This window comes from Phanerochaete carnosa (assembly GCF_000300595.1).
Source record: "Phanerochaete carnosa HHB-10118-sp unplaced genomic scaffold PHACAscaffold_7, whole genome shotgun sequence".
In the NCBI taxonomy this organism is placed as follows: Eukaryota; Fungi; Basidiomycota; class Agaricomycetes; order Polyporales; family Phanerochaetaceae; genus Phanerochaete; species Phanerochaete carnosa.
The window spans coordinates 357,929-374,334 of NW_006767634.1; the positions used below are offsets into that span (position 1 = coordinate 357,929).

Consider the following 16,406-nt stretch of genomic DNA (forward strand, 5'->3'; position numbering starts at 1 on the left):
ACAATTCTAAATACGATGGAAGACAGCCCGCGCATTACTTAGAGAATACCCATCTCCTTAGCCTCAACCCACTCTTTCGGATACAGTTTCTTCGAAGCCGCCGGGAACAGGGTCAAACGAGCGTAGCCGCCGCGCACCAACGGGTCCTCGATGCTCAGCAGCTTCACGACTTTGGGGTTCGGAGGAACGTGGTACTTGGCGGCGTCACCGTGTGCATACTTTGGCAGCGGCACCACGGGCTTCTCGAGACGAGTGGAGAACGCGTATGGGATGGTGAAGCTACACGAGAGTATGGTCAGCTAAGCGGGGACGCTAGGCAGGTAGGCTATACTGACCGGTCCGTATCGATCTTTAGGGTATTCACGCGATGCGTCGTCGCAACGAGCTTCCCGCCAGTCAGCTCCATCAGCCGCAGACCTGCAAGTGAACAACTTGTCAGATACTCGCACCGTTTGCATGCAGTGAGCTACGTACCGATGTTGCAGACGACACCGCCTTTGACCAGAGGGACGTCGATCCACTCCCCGGCGTGATTCTGAACTTGCAGCCCAGGACGTGACTGGATCAGGCAGTTGTACAACGTCGACGAATCCCGGTGCTCGTGCATGCCCTTGACGAATCCATTCTTAGCCGTCGCCCGCATCTCAGGCGTGAGCGGCAGGTAGTGCCAGATCACGCTCGTGAAGTCGACAGAATCCGTGTAGTGCGCGTTCAGGGCAGCCTCAGGGATGTCGAGAAGGGTGCAGATGTGCTTGTTGAGCTGGAGGTTGAGCGAGATGTAGCGTTCGAACAGCGTCTCCAAGGCTGATCGGAAGCCTGGCAAGTCTGCCTCCGCGGGCCATTGGTTGGGACCTAGAAGAAATCGGTCAGCTTGTTGGCCTGCGAATGCAAGATCTGCTATCGTTGAGCGTACCTTCTTGCAGCTTGCGGTAGAACGGAACTTCTTTGTCCCCTTGTGCTACCGGCTCTGGGAGCTCAGTTCCGAACCGATACCCTTCAGAGTGCGCCTAGAGAAGATTGCATGAGACTCTTGCATACCCACAGATGCGAGCAACCAACCTTGTGTTCTCCTGCAACATCATCACCGCGGAAGTAGCCCCGCAGAGCATTCGACTTGGCGGCCGAGATGGCGTCCTTCCATGCCTGCGGCTTGCTGTATAGCTGTTCAGCATATGCGAAGATCTTCTGTTGGAACTCGTCGTCGAATCCGGGGATGTTGACGAATGTGCCGAAGCCGACGTCCTCGAATGCGCTGCGAAGTTGCTCGTAGAATGCGGCGGGGTCGGACTCGGACAGGGCCCAGTCGACGGTGGGGATCTTGTCGAAGACGAGCTGGTCCCTTGAGACGAAGGACGGGGGAGGTGCGAGGACCTTGGACGCGCGTTCCATCGCCGCCCGCAGCTTGCCCGCGAACGACTCTACGTGCTCGTCTGACAGCATCGTGTAGTGCTCGCCCTCGACATCGATGAGCTCGACGCCGTTGCTGCCGAAGAGCTTCCAGACCGAGAGACGGTCTTCCTTGAACTGCTCGCGCGTGCCCATAGTCGGAAGCGGGATGGCACAGAAGACGGTCATCAGTGCACCGCGGATCGCGCCCTGCGGGTCATAAGAGCGGCCAGCCAGGGTGAGCGAGTATGCGACTTGGATCCAGCGGCGCAGCTCGTCAGCCCGGATCTGCAGCTGCTGCAGGCGCTGCTGGTCGGAATGCTCGAGGAGCCATTGGATGACCTCACCAGAGGCGGCCGGCTCCACGTCCGTTACAGCGACGTCGGGGAACGTGGTGAGCACCTGGCACTTGACGGTCTCGAAGTCGTTCGCCGAGATGAGGGCGAGGAACATGAACAGGTTGAGCAGGACCTCGGTCCAAGACAGCTCGTGCATGCGGAACTGGATGTGCGGCGGCAGGTTGAAGATGCCGACCCAAGCGACGTGCTTGCCCATGGCCTCGAGCTTCTTCCCGATCTCGAAGGCGACGGCACCGCCGAAGCTGTAGCCGCCGAGGTAGTACGGGCCCTCAGCCTGGCGTGACTGGATCGCTGCGACGTAGGTGTCGACCATCTCGTCGAAGGAACTGAAGCATTCTTCACCAGTGTCGAAGCCGCGGGCGCGCAGCGCGTAGACGGGGCGGTCGTCGCTGAGGACGCGCGCCAAGTTCATGAAGACGAGGACTTCGCCAACACCGGGGTGGACGAGGAAAACGGGCGGCTTCGAGCCGTGGGCGTTCAAACAGACGAGCGGGTTGTAGCTTGGCGTGACCTCTGCTCCGTTCGCGGAACTCTTGGCCTTTGTCACCTCTCCGAGGAAGTCGCACAGCTCGCCGAGTTCGGGGTGACGAAGCATGTCGATCATGGCAATGTCCTTGATGTGAAGCCGCTGCTCAAGCAGGTACTTCAGACGCACGAGGTGCATCGACGACACACCCATGTCGAAAAGGCTGGTGAAGCGGCTCAGGCGCGAGACGTCGATGTCCAAAAGTTCGGAGACGGCCTTGAAGATGACTTCCTCGACAGCGTTCAGCGGGCCAGACGACAGCATGCTGTCAGCAGCAGCCCGGAGGCGCTGCTCTAGCGCGGCGTGGTCCCCCTTCAGATAGGTAGCCATCAGGGCAGAGCGGGAGACCTTTCCGATAGCGGTCTTTGTGAACGACTTGCGGGGAAGGGGAAGGACGACGTGGGGGCCCTGAGAGCAGAAGACGATGCACCGCTTCCGGATAGCCCGGTTCGCCTCGCAAAGGGTGGCGACATCTTCCTCGTTCAGCTCGTCTTCAACTCGGATCCGGTGCTGGTAGAAGACTGCGTAGGTGTCGGTGTCGCCGCCGGGCAGGCGCATAGGGCAAACGAAGACGTGGGAACGCGAGACGCCGTCGATGTCGCTCTCCTCGATAGAGTTCTCGACATCGGCGCTGGGGTGCTTGACACCGTTGATGTTGATCTGGTCCTTGTCGCGTCCGACGAGGTGCAGGTTGCCGTCCCCATCGAGCATCGCGCTGTCCCCGGTCGTGAACCAGCCATCGGCAGAGAACGACTCGGCCGTCGCCTGGGGGTTGTTGTAGTACTCGCGGAAGACACTCGGGCCCTTTAGCTGAAGCTGTCCAGGCGCGAATGCGGCGCAAACCTCGCCAGTACTGCGCGAGGCGACGCGGAGCGTTACGCCCGGGCAGCATTCTCCAAGAGAAAGGTACTTCTCGGCACTGTCTCCAGCGCTGCGGACAATGTCGCGGGTGTCGTAGATGCATCCAGCCTAGCGACCATACGATAAGTCTGCGAACGAGGCCAAGAAGTGACGAGAACTTACTCCGGTCTCGCTCATGCCGAACCCAGCACGGAGGGCGTTGCGAGGCGCACCGTAGCGCTCGAGGAGATCTGCAAACTCGACCGCGGTCTTGACCGGGACAGACTCGCCACCGGAGATGAGCGCGACGAGCGAGGAGAGGTCGATCTCGTGAGCACCGTACTGCGCCGCCGCGACGTCGCGGCAGAGCTGGGCGATGAGGAAGTTGGGGCTGAACGAGTACGTGATGCGCAGACGGCTGCACCATTCGAGCAGGTTCTGCGGGCGCTGGACAATGGCCGATGGGGTGACATGGTATTGGCTGGAGCGACACAACATGATCAGTACGTACGGATCGACGGGCGTCTGTGAGAAAAAGCTTACCTGGCACCGGCCGCAAGTGCGTGGAGATGGACCTCGGACACGCTGGCGACGTGGTCGAAGGCGATCCAGTTCAGGAATTGCGACCGAGACGTCGTCCCGTGGTGCTCGATCTTGCCGCGGACGCTGGACAAAAGGTTCGCGTGGCGGAGAGCGACGGCCTTTGAGTTGCCCGTCGACCCGGAGGTCAACATCAGGCAAACGATGTCGTCTGGCGAGACGGGGCGAGACGGGTAGACCGACGCGAGGGTGTCAGCGTCAATGTCGAGGCGCTCAATGTCCGCTAACGACAGGGCTCGGAGGTCAGGAGCGACGCCGTGGATGTCAGCGATAGTCTGCTTGTTGGCGATAAGGGTGGGGCGGCGGAAGACGCTGGACAAGTGGTTGAGGAAGACAGCTTGCCGGGAGCGATCAGGGTGAAGGGGCGGGAGCGGACAAACAGGTATCCCGGCTGGAGAATGTTGTGATCAGTCGTGCCGTATAGACGATGCAACGAGTGCTACTTGCCGAAAGCGCAGGCCCAAAACAGGCGGACGTGACTTTCCTGATCTTCGAAGCTCACGATAACGATATCCGTATCAGGTCGCAGGCCATACGCCACGAGCAGCTGTGATGTTTTCACTGCATCATGGTACAAGTCTGCGTAAGAGAGTCTCTTCTGCACGGAGCCTTCAGCATCGAGGAAGGTGATGTGCGCAGATGTTGATTCTTGGGCACGGCTGAGGAGGAGCTCAGGAAGGGTGGTTGAGATTGCGTCGCTCATGCTGTTGTGAGGTTGAATTCGCAGCAGATGAAAGTGCGGCAGCCTACTGACGACATTATATATGCTTCTCGTGCCTCCGACTTGGTGCGCACCTTCAAGAAGACTGTGCTGACATGTTGGTGCCTGCATGTTTCAGCAGAATCATGTTGCAAATTACAAACTTTCACGGCGGCGGCGGCAGGCGTCTTACTACCAAAGTTGAGCGGTGACCATGGCGGCGGCCGGATTTGACGATAGAATTGAATGGTATGGAAATCGTCGATATACCATTAGTATTACTTGCAGGCGTGCCTCCGCGGTAGTCCTGTGATGGAGAGGTACAGCCCAGCGGCGCCGATGAGCAAGGCCGAGATGGGGAATCTCAATTCAGGGTCTCTATTGCTTCCATGCGCGACTCCGCACCTTGGGGAAGTAATGACAGGCCCTGCCTTGTACTAGCGCGCCGACGGTACGTGCGACTCGACTGAACCCGAGTTCAACCACAAGATAATCATTGTGTGCGGGATTCCTTCGGCTCTGCGATTTTTCCGGTGGAGCGTCAGGTTGCAATCACGCAAACCTGCGACCTACCAATCAAACTAGCTGGGTGAACCGGAATCGTGGTCCATTCCCACGATAAACACGGCGATAGCAAGTTGTGAGCTTGAACTGCAACGACACCGGATGCGACTCGCTGCAAGTGCGTGTTCTGCGTCGGAATCCCACGTATTGTACATGCGCGCGAAGGGGGAAACGATCTGCGTGATGCAAAACAATTAACACAGATCGCTTATCTTCTCGAAAATACACGTCAGTTCATACCTGTGAACGCATCTTGCGGAGCGAGCTGGCACGTCGCCTACGAGCGTCGTTCAAGCGCCAGAAGATGGGGGACTTGCCAATCTAGGAAGGCGCGCCTACCCTGAAGCCCAGGCGAGGCGCCGCAGAGTGTTCTGGCCTGCTCTGGCTGCAGAAAGCAGATCATGGTCATTGCAAAGAGCGGAACGCGTACGGAGTAGAAAACACATAAAATATCAATAAACATTCAACTCCGCGTATAGAAGACTTCTGAGCGTCCTCCAGGAAACAGCGGAAACGTGAGCTGACGCAGAGCCCTTGCAAAAACGTGCAATATTGCGGGATTGATTAAAGAGAATAATTTCAGCACAAATCCGTCTGGTCATCGGGGTGCGCCGTGGGCGGGTGAACCACGCACCGCGGGCGTCGTTTGGCAGATAGACAAGGTGCTGCGACCTTGCGAACCATCAAGGGTGTCGGAGGACATATTACCTTAACCTCGGGCCGAAAGGGGCTGCGTGCCAGATGTGGAGCAGAATAATGACGGCCTGTGTAGGGAGCAACCACGAAAAGGTAACCATCAGCCCGAGTCTTCAAGTTGATGTGCCCCTCCATAACTACTGCCTCTTTCTTGCGCCAGGTATCATTCAAGCAAGCGATTTCGTGCTGCTTAGTGCGTAGGAGCTCGGCCTCTTCGTCAGACAGGTTTGTCAAAGTAGATAGACTGCATCACGGGCATAAGAGGTCGCCTGACGTAGAGGCGTAACACGTACGATCATCCCTGCTTAACGGTCACGGTCTGCTTGGTAGAGCCGACGAGGGGTCGCATGCCCGAGAGGAGGTGGGCGGAAGCCAGCGCAGGCTGGTTACAGCCGACACGGCAGGGTGGAACTCCGATACGATCTTGCCGACTTCGTGGCGCCGGCATCCCGGATCCTGATCCGCCCAAATTTCCGACTCGCTTGCCCTCGCTCACTCACCCTGCGGCCACTCCAGCTCCGAAGCCAAGAGGCAACGTACCCGCTTAGCAAAGATCAGCGGGAGCTGCAATTAATTTGACCGCGCCCCCCCCAGATGCGCTGTCGCAAGTGCGGTGGGCGCAAACGTTTGAACACGAAGATGCCAGCCACCTAATATATCTCTGTCTTCAGGTGATGAACAGACTGCGGCGTTTCAGATGGTTATTCGACCTGAAATGGCCTAGGGCGCAGACGGCGGGATTCTCGCGCCCCCGCTCGGCCAGCGGCACTGCTCATGAGCGCATGAGCGGCGACTACAGGCACAGCTTCGAATTGGATATCGCTCTGTGCCTTACAGAGGACGAAAGCGCCAGCGAACACACGATAAGACAGTGAACGTGTTGCCAAGGGCCTGTCGTTCAAGCTGTACGCGCGAGTCGCAGCCGCTGAAGAGTGACCGGACCAGAAGAAGCACCATGTCAAGGCATGTGGAGCATTGCAGAGGTGTAAAAATTTCCCAGCCTAGCTCGACTCTGAGCATGTATGCGAGGAACCGTTCAACTCTAACAACAAAGTTAACATACAACGGTCAATTCAAGCCGCAACGCGATAGCATGACTGGACGAGTAGGTAACGGACGAAATGAATCGCATGGAGTGACGTAAAGGTCGTGAGAGAAATTATTGGCGCACTAGGAAGATAGCTGTCTTCTTTTCCCTGGCTGCATTCCTGGACTTGGCGCTGTAGTCTGCAGCGGTCAAGAAGCAATCGCTGTGATGCTTGTGCATGTGACGACGCACGGTCCTTCTCGTTCGCAGGGCCTTTGATAATGTTCGCAGCGGGATATCCAAATCTAGTATTGTGTTCGGCCTACAGGGTCACAGGCGCCAACATACCTTTAGCGGATCGCCGATCATCTGAAAGGCACTACTCCCTCCCGGCGGCACTGCATTTCTTGAGATAGGATTGGATGATGTTTCAACGAGCTGGAACCTGTCGAAAATGGGCCGCAGCTTGCCGAAATGAGTGCCGCTCCGGTTGTGTCGGAATGCCGGAAACATGTCTATTGAGGGCCTGATTTCATCGTTCGAATTGAAAATAACAGATGTGGAGATGTACTAATGCAGGTCCCGAAGCTTTGAGCACGGCCTCGGACATCAGTGCGTCAGGAATCAATATGCTTCTGGATCAACAGCTTTCGTCGGGTCCTGTGGGAAAAAAACTTCCTGCACGAGCGCTGCCGCGATCGGAGGTCCTTATCTCTGATCAGTGTCTTTATTGAATCCATGAGCCTTCTGCCAAATATTTCACCACTGACATAAGCCGGACCTGGCTACGACGGCTTCTTCTTCAAATCGGGTAAACACGGCTTTTGCGGCAGGAACTGACTGCAACTGATTCCCACTCCGAGTTTTGCCGTGATCCTGGCAGCTGGGTTCTGACAGCCGATATTGAGCCGATAATAATCGGAGTCCACTTACACTTGGCGCGAGAAATACACGGAAGAGGTGGAGGAACTCTATCAGGCGGCTGGATGACGGGGCACTGTCACCGGTACAGCACCACTTTCACATTTGATATTTGGCAAACATTCGACCATTGGAGGAAGATTCCAAGCGGCCAAGCCTTCAACCGCTCACTTTGGGTGGATGTGGGCGGCAGGGTATTGGGGTGCTGGAGATAGCTCTAACTGAGCCATACCATTCCGTTCTTAGTCTGACGTTTGACAACTTCAAACTTTGGGGAAACTCAGCTCTCCGAAGCTCAGGTACACAACTTTCATCTGCGGAGATTATCGCAAGTCGTCGAAGCGAAATGTATCTCGGCTCACAAATCTCCGATGCGATCTGCACAGCCGAACATATGACCAAGTGGTGGCGACTCGGGTGATAAAACGTTCGCGCCGCAGTGCTTCCTTCATCGCCTGGTTGTTCCGACTCGGGCACAGCACAAGGATTGGCGGCGGCATTCTCAAGCTGTCTCCTTGTGAAATGCTCCCTTATGAGCAAAGCGCAATTTACTGTATTAACGACCGGCGTACAGGTGCTGTCAGTAGCATCATTGATCAAACGGCGGAGTAGTGCAGACGGAGCTGAAGGTGGGCTCTTTGCTTGCATAAACTAGGTTCAGGGCTTGTATCCCTGCAAGCCTGTGTTGTGTGGGATTCTATTATTGAAGCTGTACCGGCTGTCGAGCAGCCTATTACGTTGGGGCTGCATGGCCGTGATCTGCATGTCGCGACCACTACAGTCACCTGTTCTTTTGAAACGCTGAACTTGTCTGCGAAGTTTTGAACATACATCATGTAAGATGTCGTCATTCCTGAAGCTTATACAACGAGAAATTGTGCAAATAACCGAGCGTGAGTTACGGCAGCCGCATTTGACGGTAAGAGGTGCATGGGGTCCTTCACAATCGGCGCTCGTCTCCATTAGCGCTAGAGTTGAGTTGCGGGCGAACGCCCGAGCTCTTATCGGCACTGCAAGCATCCGCACAACCAAGGTAAGTGATCAGATACCGTGTTCGTAAGTTTATGTTATAACCAATTACGCAGAACTTAAGAGCGTCCATCGTACCGTCCCGCTATTCCGTTCAGCCTGCCGTCACGGTCATCCAGCGCCCCCGCGGTCTTCTCGGGCGGTGCGGGTGCTTCCTTCGTCGTCAGTCCAAATCTTGTTATGTCTCAGCTTTGTCGTGACATGACAGCCTTATCGCATGCACCCTGTGCTCTGGACCTCGCTGCGCCTCTGGCGTTCGTTTCGGGTGCAGAAACTGCACCAAGCTTGAAGCCTGCCGTCGGCGCGGGATCTTCGCTTTTCTTGCAGGAACTTACAGCCTATGTCTGGCACAAGGGAGGCCAACGTGAGTCTTTTGTGCGCTCAGGGTGCGTTGACTCGCGTCTTGGTCGAAAAGCAGTGGTTACGTTTGCAGCATTCGCCCTGCCGTACGAGATGAGCGCGCGTGGGCGTAAGAACACCTGTTCCTGGGCCAATGACGCTCGGGCGCGCTCTGCCCGTCGTTTCACTCCATGCTGGGAACGTATGAGTCTCGTCCGTTTGTTGGCTGTAGCCGATTTGCCGTCAGGGACAGCGCAGTGCTCGACAGGAACCCTATACATCGTCGAGTGCGACATTGAGCATCCACGGTGTCGAGTACCCGAGCGTCGACGCCGAGCACTTTGTTGATGACAGCGACATCGGGGACATTGCGCGCTCTGTTGTCTTCGCGTGCCTGATATGCCTGCCTGGCAGCGACGCATATGCATGTGCTGTCTTCTGCCAGCACCGGATCGGCGTCGAAGGCAGGCTGAGTGGGGAGGACATCGTTGCTTTGTGCGCGACGACTCAGAGCCGCGCGATCCGGATTCATCATATCGTATCCTGCTTTCAGGGCCCCACGTCATCCTTCCCTTGCCTCGCGAGTCATTCTCGAAGGCGGCTCTCAGGAAAGTCTTGCGCTCTGCTCTGACGGCAACCATGTCGCGCCGGGGCAACGGCTTCGAACTGCTGCCGACCACCTGCTGTCATCTATCCCGCTGAACGCTGTAGAGCAAAGCGTCGTTATGTCGACGAAGAGACTCCGTTCTGCCGCAAGCTGCAAGAAGGTGTGCTCTACGATTGCAGACTGTATGCCCATGAGCTGATTGCGTTCCTCTATATCTCACGCCACTAGTGGTCGACGGAGGCTGACCCACCGAACTTCCTAAAAGCCATCGAAACGCTCTTTGAATACTACATCTCGCTCAGCCTCCATCTCAACAAACGCATCTGCCCTTGCTCGACTTCTTCGAAGTGATTACGTACAAGTACTTTACTGGCTACACCGAATTCACGAGCGGGCTTTGGCGTTACCTACTGCTTCCGGCCGAGACGCGTACGACCGCCAACGATCATCTTTTTCGAGGGGAGACCTGTCGACGCCGCACAACTGCCTGATTTACTCGCTTCTAGGCCTGCGGGCTGCGAATCATTCTGGGGAATGGATCGTTCTACCTATGATCATGGGCTGAGTGGTCCGCAACGTTGGTACGTGCTGTGCTGCTTTGTAGAAAGCGAGGGTAGCTGACGAATTATGTATATATCGGCAGATATGCAGTTGGAATTTCCCAGTGTGAATTCCGTGACGGCGCATCGCGTAAGGTCGGCAGAGGCCGGTCGGTATACTCCGCTCTCTTCGCGTACCATTTTATTTGACCCGTGCATAAGTACATCATCCAGTACGTCTTCTTCATTCGCCTCCAGAAGCCTGTGTCGTCACCGCCGAAGTAGTACTCCCAGGGCGACACCTATCAAGGATCACGCACTGCCCAATCCCAAGATTCTGAAGCTCATGAGCCCCACAGCTCCATTGCGCGCGAGGTCATGCCAGGCTGACGCTATTCCTATACGAGACGAAGATGCTGTGCCAGAGGCACTGCGAGTTCAAGCTCAGGCAATGAGCGTCCTTTATATAGCGAGCCGTTTTTATAGCCCTCATGTTTAGACCTAATCGTTGTGTCACTGTTTTCTGTATTTATACCTCGGTATATCTCTCCTACAGTGTGCTATCTAGTGAATCATGCGCACAGTATGGGTTGTTTTGAACCATCTTTGTTATCTGCCCTGTCTGTATAAGCTGCGAAATTTCAAAGAGCCGTCAACATAATTCCGAGGCACGGTCATCAAATACTGAATCAGATCATCTGCAGATCTAGTGATGCGAGCTAGACGAGCCCGTCGAGGCTGGGCGTAGATTGTCGTACGGAAATATGATAACGCATTGGAAATATCTCGCGTAGATACAACAAAGCGGGGACAGGTGGGGTATACTGGATAGTTCAACTCGTCAAGGGTGTCATCCGATTCTGATCCAAAGTACAACGCTAAACGTAAACAGTACATATGCTGGCCTTGGAAGAGCAGGACAATGGGCTAGTTTGGCTCGCCTCGGCTCTACAGCTCCCAGCCGGCCCCACACCTGGTGACTCACCCTGTGCGAGAAACCGCTCAGCATGGTGCAAATAATTCCGTATTAGAGCCCACACCTTCAAGTGCCTCTCGTGCTTCTTCCAAGTCTCTCTGGGTGACGTCAAACAGAGTTGGCTCCAAGAACCGCCCGTCCGGCAGTTTGGAGTTGTGTTTCGTCGAGACGGCCGGATGGCTGTTCACCGCCTCCATGACCTTTTCAGAGAGAGTGCGAAACTCCTCGACGGAAAATCCTCCTCCGCAAAGGATTTGGAGCTCAAGTTGTGGATGTGTAGGCAGAAAAGAACTAACTATGGACAAATCGCGGGACTGAAGGTACGGACGTGATCTGCCGCTGTCTATTCCGTCGGCGAGAGCGATTCGATGGACAGACCAAGTCCCGTCGCTGCCGTCGAAAGGTGCAGACTTAACAACTTGGCACAAAATATTCGCAACATTCCATCTCTTGATCGATAGGGAACCAGCAAATTTGTAGGTGTCTAGAGAATATCTTGTGAGTACGACAATGCGGAAGGGTGACGAATGAGTTTCACCTTGAGTCGCTTCAATAACATCGAAACGTGCATATCTGATCGTGTCTTCACTTGGCAAAAACATCTGAATGAGTTTAATGACAACCCATGTCTCTGCAGGAACCACGGGCCCTGCAGTCCGACGTCGGGCGAACGAGTATCGTGTGCTCGCGGCGGCCAGAATCCAAGCAGCCACCGCCAGGTTGCTCGTGCAGTTCACCTGCTGGACCTCGCGAGCGTGATTGAATGATCCAGAGCAGATGTTGCTCGCTGCCTCGGCTGCCATTGGGGCATCGCCGGACCATGTGACGTCGTACAGACGAACGGTCTCGAGGTAGGTGATGTCTGCCAGGACACGGAGCAAGGTTCGGAACGATGGGAAGTGGCAGTGGCGCAGGTCTAGCGAGGTTATACTCCGCAGCGAGCTCTTCAGACTCGCGCTATGTGACACAAGTCCAGATGGGTGGTCGGGGGTATGCAGGACGCAGCGGCACGCCGGCAAGAGGCGAAGGAGTGCCGTCCAGACTGGACGGGAAGGAAAATCATTCATGCGGAAGGACAACGTAGCGACGTGTTCGGCAAGCCAGGCTGACAGGGGCGATCGCAGTATACCATAGAGCATACGGAAGTCTTCCTCGTCCCACAAGCTCAGCCTGGCGAAGAGACGAGGGCGAAAATGTCGGGACCAGACTCTTGAGATCAAAGAGAGCACTGATGCTGCATGTTTGTCGGCGATAATATCCAGGATGTCATATATGTAGTCGTGCAGTTCAGGAGGAAGTTGGTCCCAACGGCAGATGAACACAGAGTACGGCCCAGGATCCCAACCTGGAAGGAAATATCAGCAGCATAACCATGCAGTTTTTCAGGATACCGATTTACACCACGCCTCGTATTGCCGCTGACATTGCCGCTGCCTTACTTGCTCGTCCATAGAGATCGTCTCGGGCGTAGAATGTGGTTGCAGGCAACAAGTGATGGCTAGGTTAGGAAAGGCGCATCAGTCGATGACATCATATGGAAACTCACCCGAAACCTTTCGTTCTTCCGATCCAAAACCACGTTCTAACAAGGAGAACGTAGCGAGTGACTGAGGCTCTTGCAAGTAGAAAATTTAAAGCATACCGGATTTTTATAGCGTAAACGGCGTTACAAGCCCGCGTGGTTCGTTAATAATTTGGACTTTATGCAAGCGCTCACATGTGAGGATTGAATATTGAAGTGCTGATGCTGACCGGATACAACACTCCTGTTGGAGGGAAATATCCTACACCGGGTCCAAGTCGGAGCAGGGACAAGAGCTGAAGCTCGCTGGCTATAGCCCCAAGAATTTATCCCGAGATCACGTGGCGAACTGATCCACAAAGTCAAACGGGCGCTTACGTATCCGTCCTCCGGGCTACGCTTTCAACCGTTGTCTTGACCGCGGTCTTAGCTTGTACCGTGCGGTTGGCTGCGCTTTAAATGGTAACGATCTTGCGAGCTTGTAAACTAACGCGTCAGCGGACAAATTTCAGAGCTGTGCTTAGTCAGACACATTCCACCGGCAATGGTCCAGCGCAAACTTGGTCGCATGCCCTGGGCCTGCACTTGCAGACTCTTCTGCACGGATTCGCGTGTTAATGCACTTGCAAAGCCCTAGAATTAGTCTACACGCTGCCACCTCTTCATCCGGACTACTCCTGCCAAGCACTTCGCCTCCCATCTGTCTAGTGTCCTCCCCCCACCCCCCGCCCGATTCTTTTTGGAAGAAGTAGACAATCGCCAAAGTCCGCAGCATCGCCTCAGACATTCGTGCTGCTATTCGCACACCTTGGGTTATCTCGGCGGAGACGCGTTGACGTCCGGCCGACACGAGGTCCATGACTAAATCATCATAATAGACTTGACATCCCCCATATCTTATTACTGCTTCTAAACCCAGGTCTCCAACTTCCATGCCTCAACTCTTCCGGTGGATTTAATGATGTATTATCGACTCCTGGGGCACATTATATTCTTTCCTGACCAGCATAGAGTTGTTCGGCTCATTCCTTATACATGATCACACCCGGGAATCCTTCGATTCATGTCGAAAACTGGAAGGCTACGTCTTCAGTGAATTGAGCCGTTATATGAGGACCTTCTGCCGCGCATCAAGAAGCTCGCGGCGCCGTTCGAGTACGTCAAGATGCCCGTGACAGAGATCTTGTCCCCACGGCGGGTGCGAGCCAGTAGCACTCAACTTCTTGGGGTGCGCGGCGGCGTAAGGTGCTATCTGGATTTGGCCCCAGGCGCAGTAAAGGTGTGGCTTGCTCGTCCACAGCCCCAACATTACCGTAAACTAAATAAATGAAACCGTAGGGCTAACTAAGCGTTGTATGCATTACCATGAGCATATGCTGCCTTAGAATACACGAACTGAGCAAATAGGTTACGTTCTCGAGATAGAGACTTTGCAATATTTTTATTATTCGTCTGGAATGTGGCCACAGCTATAAATCTAAGAATACATGATACTAGATTTGACTTGGTGTATAGGTAGTTGAGAGCAAACGGCTTTAACTTTGACCCTCACAGAACATGTGCTAAGCGATGCGGAGTACACGGGGTCGTGAGTGTCGGGAAGGCGCCAATCATCTCCGCTATCAGCGCGGCCACTCCGTTTTGACCGCCGACCACATCCGCGTTTCCGATATTTACTGAATGTCGCTATATGGGCTTCTAAGCTTCAGCGACGTCTCGTTTAAGCCTTGGTCGTTTTCCTCTCAACATTTGTCGGTCAATTTTTTAGCCGCAGGCGAGCGGAGTCCCCAGGACGAGGTCAAACACAACATCTACGTCGTACAACAACACCTGGCGAGGATACGGGGTCTGGTGCGCGGCGTGCTCTCGGGAATTTGAGTATTGTAAATAAATGAGCCAAGATCAGCTCATGCGTGCACGTCGTCACGCGCCGCAGCCCGGGATGAATCCCATTCAGACCACAGGTACGCAGAAGATATGCGTGGACGATAAGCCTCTGATCCTGATTGTGCTTTACGCAAAAGCTAATGCCGAAGTCTTGAGACAAATGCTGCGCGATCTCACCGAATTCCCGGTGTAGGCCAGCGTTGGAGCACTCCTGCTTCTATATCCTGCCACGCTCATAACGCCGCCTACGGAAGAGAAGCTGCTAGGAGATAACGGAATCTATCGAAGTCGACTGCGCAGGGCATCAGCGTATACAGGAGAGCGCAGCAACGGTGGTCAATCTGTTGACCGCTGTGGACCAATCTCTGAGGAAGCCAGGGTGGTTAATTCCCGGATCGGCGCGTGAGCGCATATGTCCATTCAAGCTCGGTGCTTACGACCTTGCAGATTTATTCCACTAGTACTTTCCTACTTTATGTGGAGGACATGCTGACCTATAATTTATCGCAGGATGTTGACCTGCGGCAGACCATGTATGCCGGGCAGGGCAGGTAAGCCCAGGCATTTCACAAGTATGCGTTGGCGATCTGCAGCTAACACCGTTTTGCGCGAAGCCGCATGTTTACCTCTCGCTGCCTTACAGCTTGTATTGTAACTACCCCAGATGAAATGCAGACGCCTTAAGGTCGATCGTATGAGTACAGTACTGCCCTCGCCGCGCGATCCGGCACCGATGCATCGTCTTCTGCTCACGGTGACGGCATATCGTCCCTCCTCTGCTCGGGTGTCGTTTTCGAGGGTCGCTGTTGGGAAATTCTGCACTCTGCTCTGACGGTTACGTACACTACGGACGATCATTCCGCGTTGGGGCGGCGGCTGCAAACTGTTGCTGGCGGCTTGATGTTATCCAGACCATCGGACGTTATTGAACAAGTCAGCCTCAAAGGTGACGGCTGTTCGATCTATAGGCAGCTGCAAGACGGCATGCTTTACGGCAGCGGATCACACGCTCGCAGGCTAACTATAGGACCTGGTCCATAGCCTACAGAGATTGATATCCTGGACCCCCACTCCACATGTTCGTACGGCATTTACTGACGTTGTAAGCATGTCTGTCGTAGACTCGGATGCTCCGGCCCAGCTGGGCTTGCGAAAGCGTGTCGACTACGCGGACATACCACCTCCAGGAAATTGGGAGGGCCGCAAAGAGATTGTCTCTGAGGAGACCCTTTTCCATACTTCTTCCGTGTAGGATACATGAGCCCGCTTCAATACGTCATCCGCTACTTTGCGTGTCGACCGGCCTCTCAGCGCTACCGTGACCCATAGAGCACTCGCGACATCAGGACATCTCGGCTTTGTCGACAATCCTCTTCCGATCCACGTCCTACAACTCCTTTGCGCGAAATCATGACATATACTTTTGGGAGTACCTGGCCCCGTCCGCGCGAATATTAGCTGGTCTCGCTTAGCCGTCCCGCACGAGAGGCGGAAAATCGGCAGATAGTCACATGCTAGATGACCTATCTGTCACCTACGTCGAGCTCTCGCAGCTGCAGAGCACAATACGCATCGTTTACAAGAATAAGTAACCGAAGAGGCCGCAGGCGACGTGCAACAAGTTGTCTTAACTGGTTAACAAACCAAGAGCCTCGGAGCCTGAGCTCGTCGACATCGCAGATCGACGACCCAGAACAAACGCAGGAGGATCGCCAAACACTGTCACTGCTACCACATCAACGATTTACCGCGCTTGAGGTGGCGGCCTGATGGGCAAATGCTTACGACCGTACCAGATGAGAGTGCCCAAATTGGGTTTTTCCGACAAGTCGCCAAAATCGCCATAAATCGAGAAGAGAATTATTGGCAGTGTCAGCGGAAAGCTGGT

General features: G+C 54.9%; 3 protein-coding genes across 3 annotated transcripts in view; 1 reads left to right on the forward strand and 2 right to left on the reverse strand.

Moving 5' to 3' along the window:
* Positions 1-4,470, reverse strand: part of PHACADRAFT_147361 (uncharacterized protein) — a 6,110-nt gene extending 1,640 nt beyond the window's left edge. The window contains exons 1-6 of the mRNA XM_007397678.1: positions 4,159-4,470; positions 3,655-4,102; positions 3,295-3,592; positions 1,060-3,240; positions 912-1,007; positions 1-280 (exon numbers count right to left, since the gene is read on the reverse strand). Coding sequence (XP_007397740.1) covers positions 164-280; positions 912-1,007; positions 1,060-3,240; positions 3,295-3,592; positions 3,655-4,102; positions 4,159-4,414 — 3,396 coding nt within the window. The 5' untranslated portion in view covers positions 4,415-4,470 and the 3' untranslated portion in view covers positions 1-163. The remainder of the gene's footprint in view (positions 281-911; positions 1,008-1,059; positions 3,241-3,294; positions 3,593-3,654; positions 4,103-4,158) is intronic.
* Positions 4,471-9,141: 4,671 nt separating this feature from the next.
* PHACADRAFT_197464 (uncharacterized protein) lies at positions 9,142-9,945 on the forward strand (the record flags this gene model as incomplete). Its single annotated transcript, XM_007397679.1, has 4 exons — positions 9,142-9,189; positions 9,235-9,482; positions 9,541-9,754; positions 9,823-9,945. 4 exons carry the CDS (start codon positions 9,142-9,144, stop codon positions 9,943-9,945), a joined length of 633 nt encoding a protein of 210 aa, XP_007397741.1.
* Positions 9,946-11,135: 1,190 nt separating this feature from the next.
* Positions 11,136-12,614, reverse strand: PHACADRAFT_210776 (uncharacterized protein; the record flags this gene model as incomplete). The annotated part of the gene is made up of 3 exons (XM_007397680.1): positions 12,509-12,614; positions 11,648-12,454; positions 11,136-11,593 (listed from the first exon to the last, which is right to left on the reverse strand). The coding sequence occupies exons 1-3, from the start codon at positions 12,558-12,560 to the stop codon at positions 11,136-11,138; spliced, it is 1,317 nt and encodes a 438-aa protein (XP_007397742.1). The 5' UTR covers positions 12,561-12,614.
* Between the last annotated feature and the right edge of the window lie 3,792 nt (positions 12,615-16,406).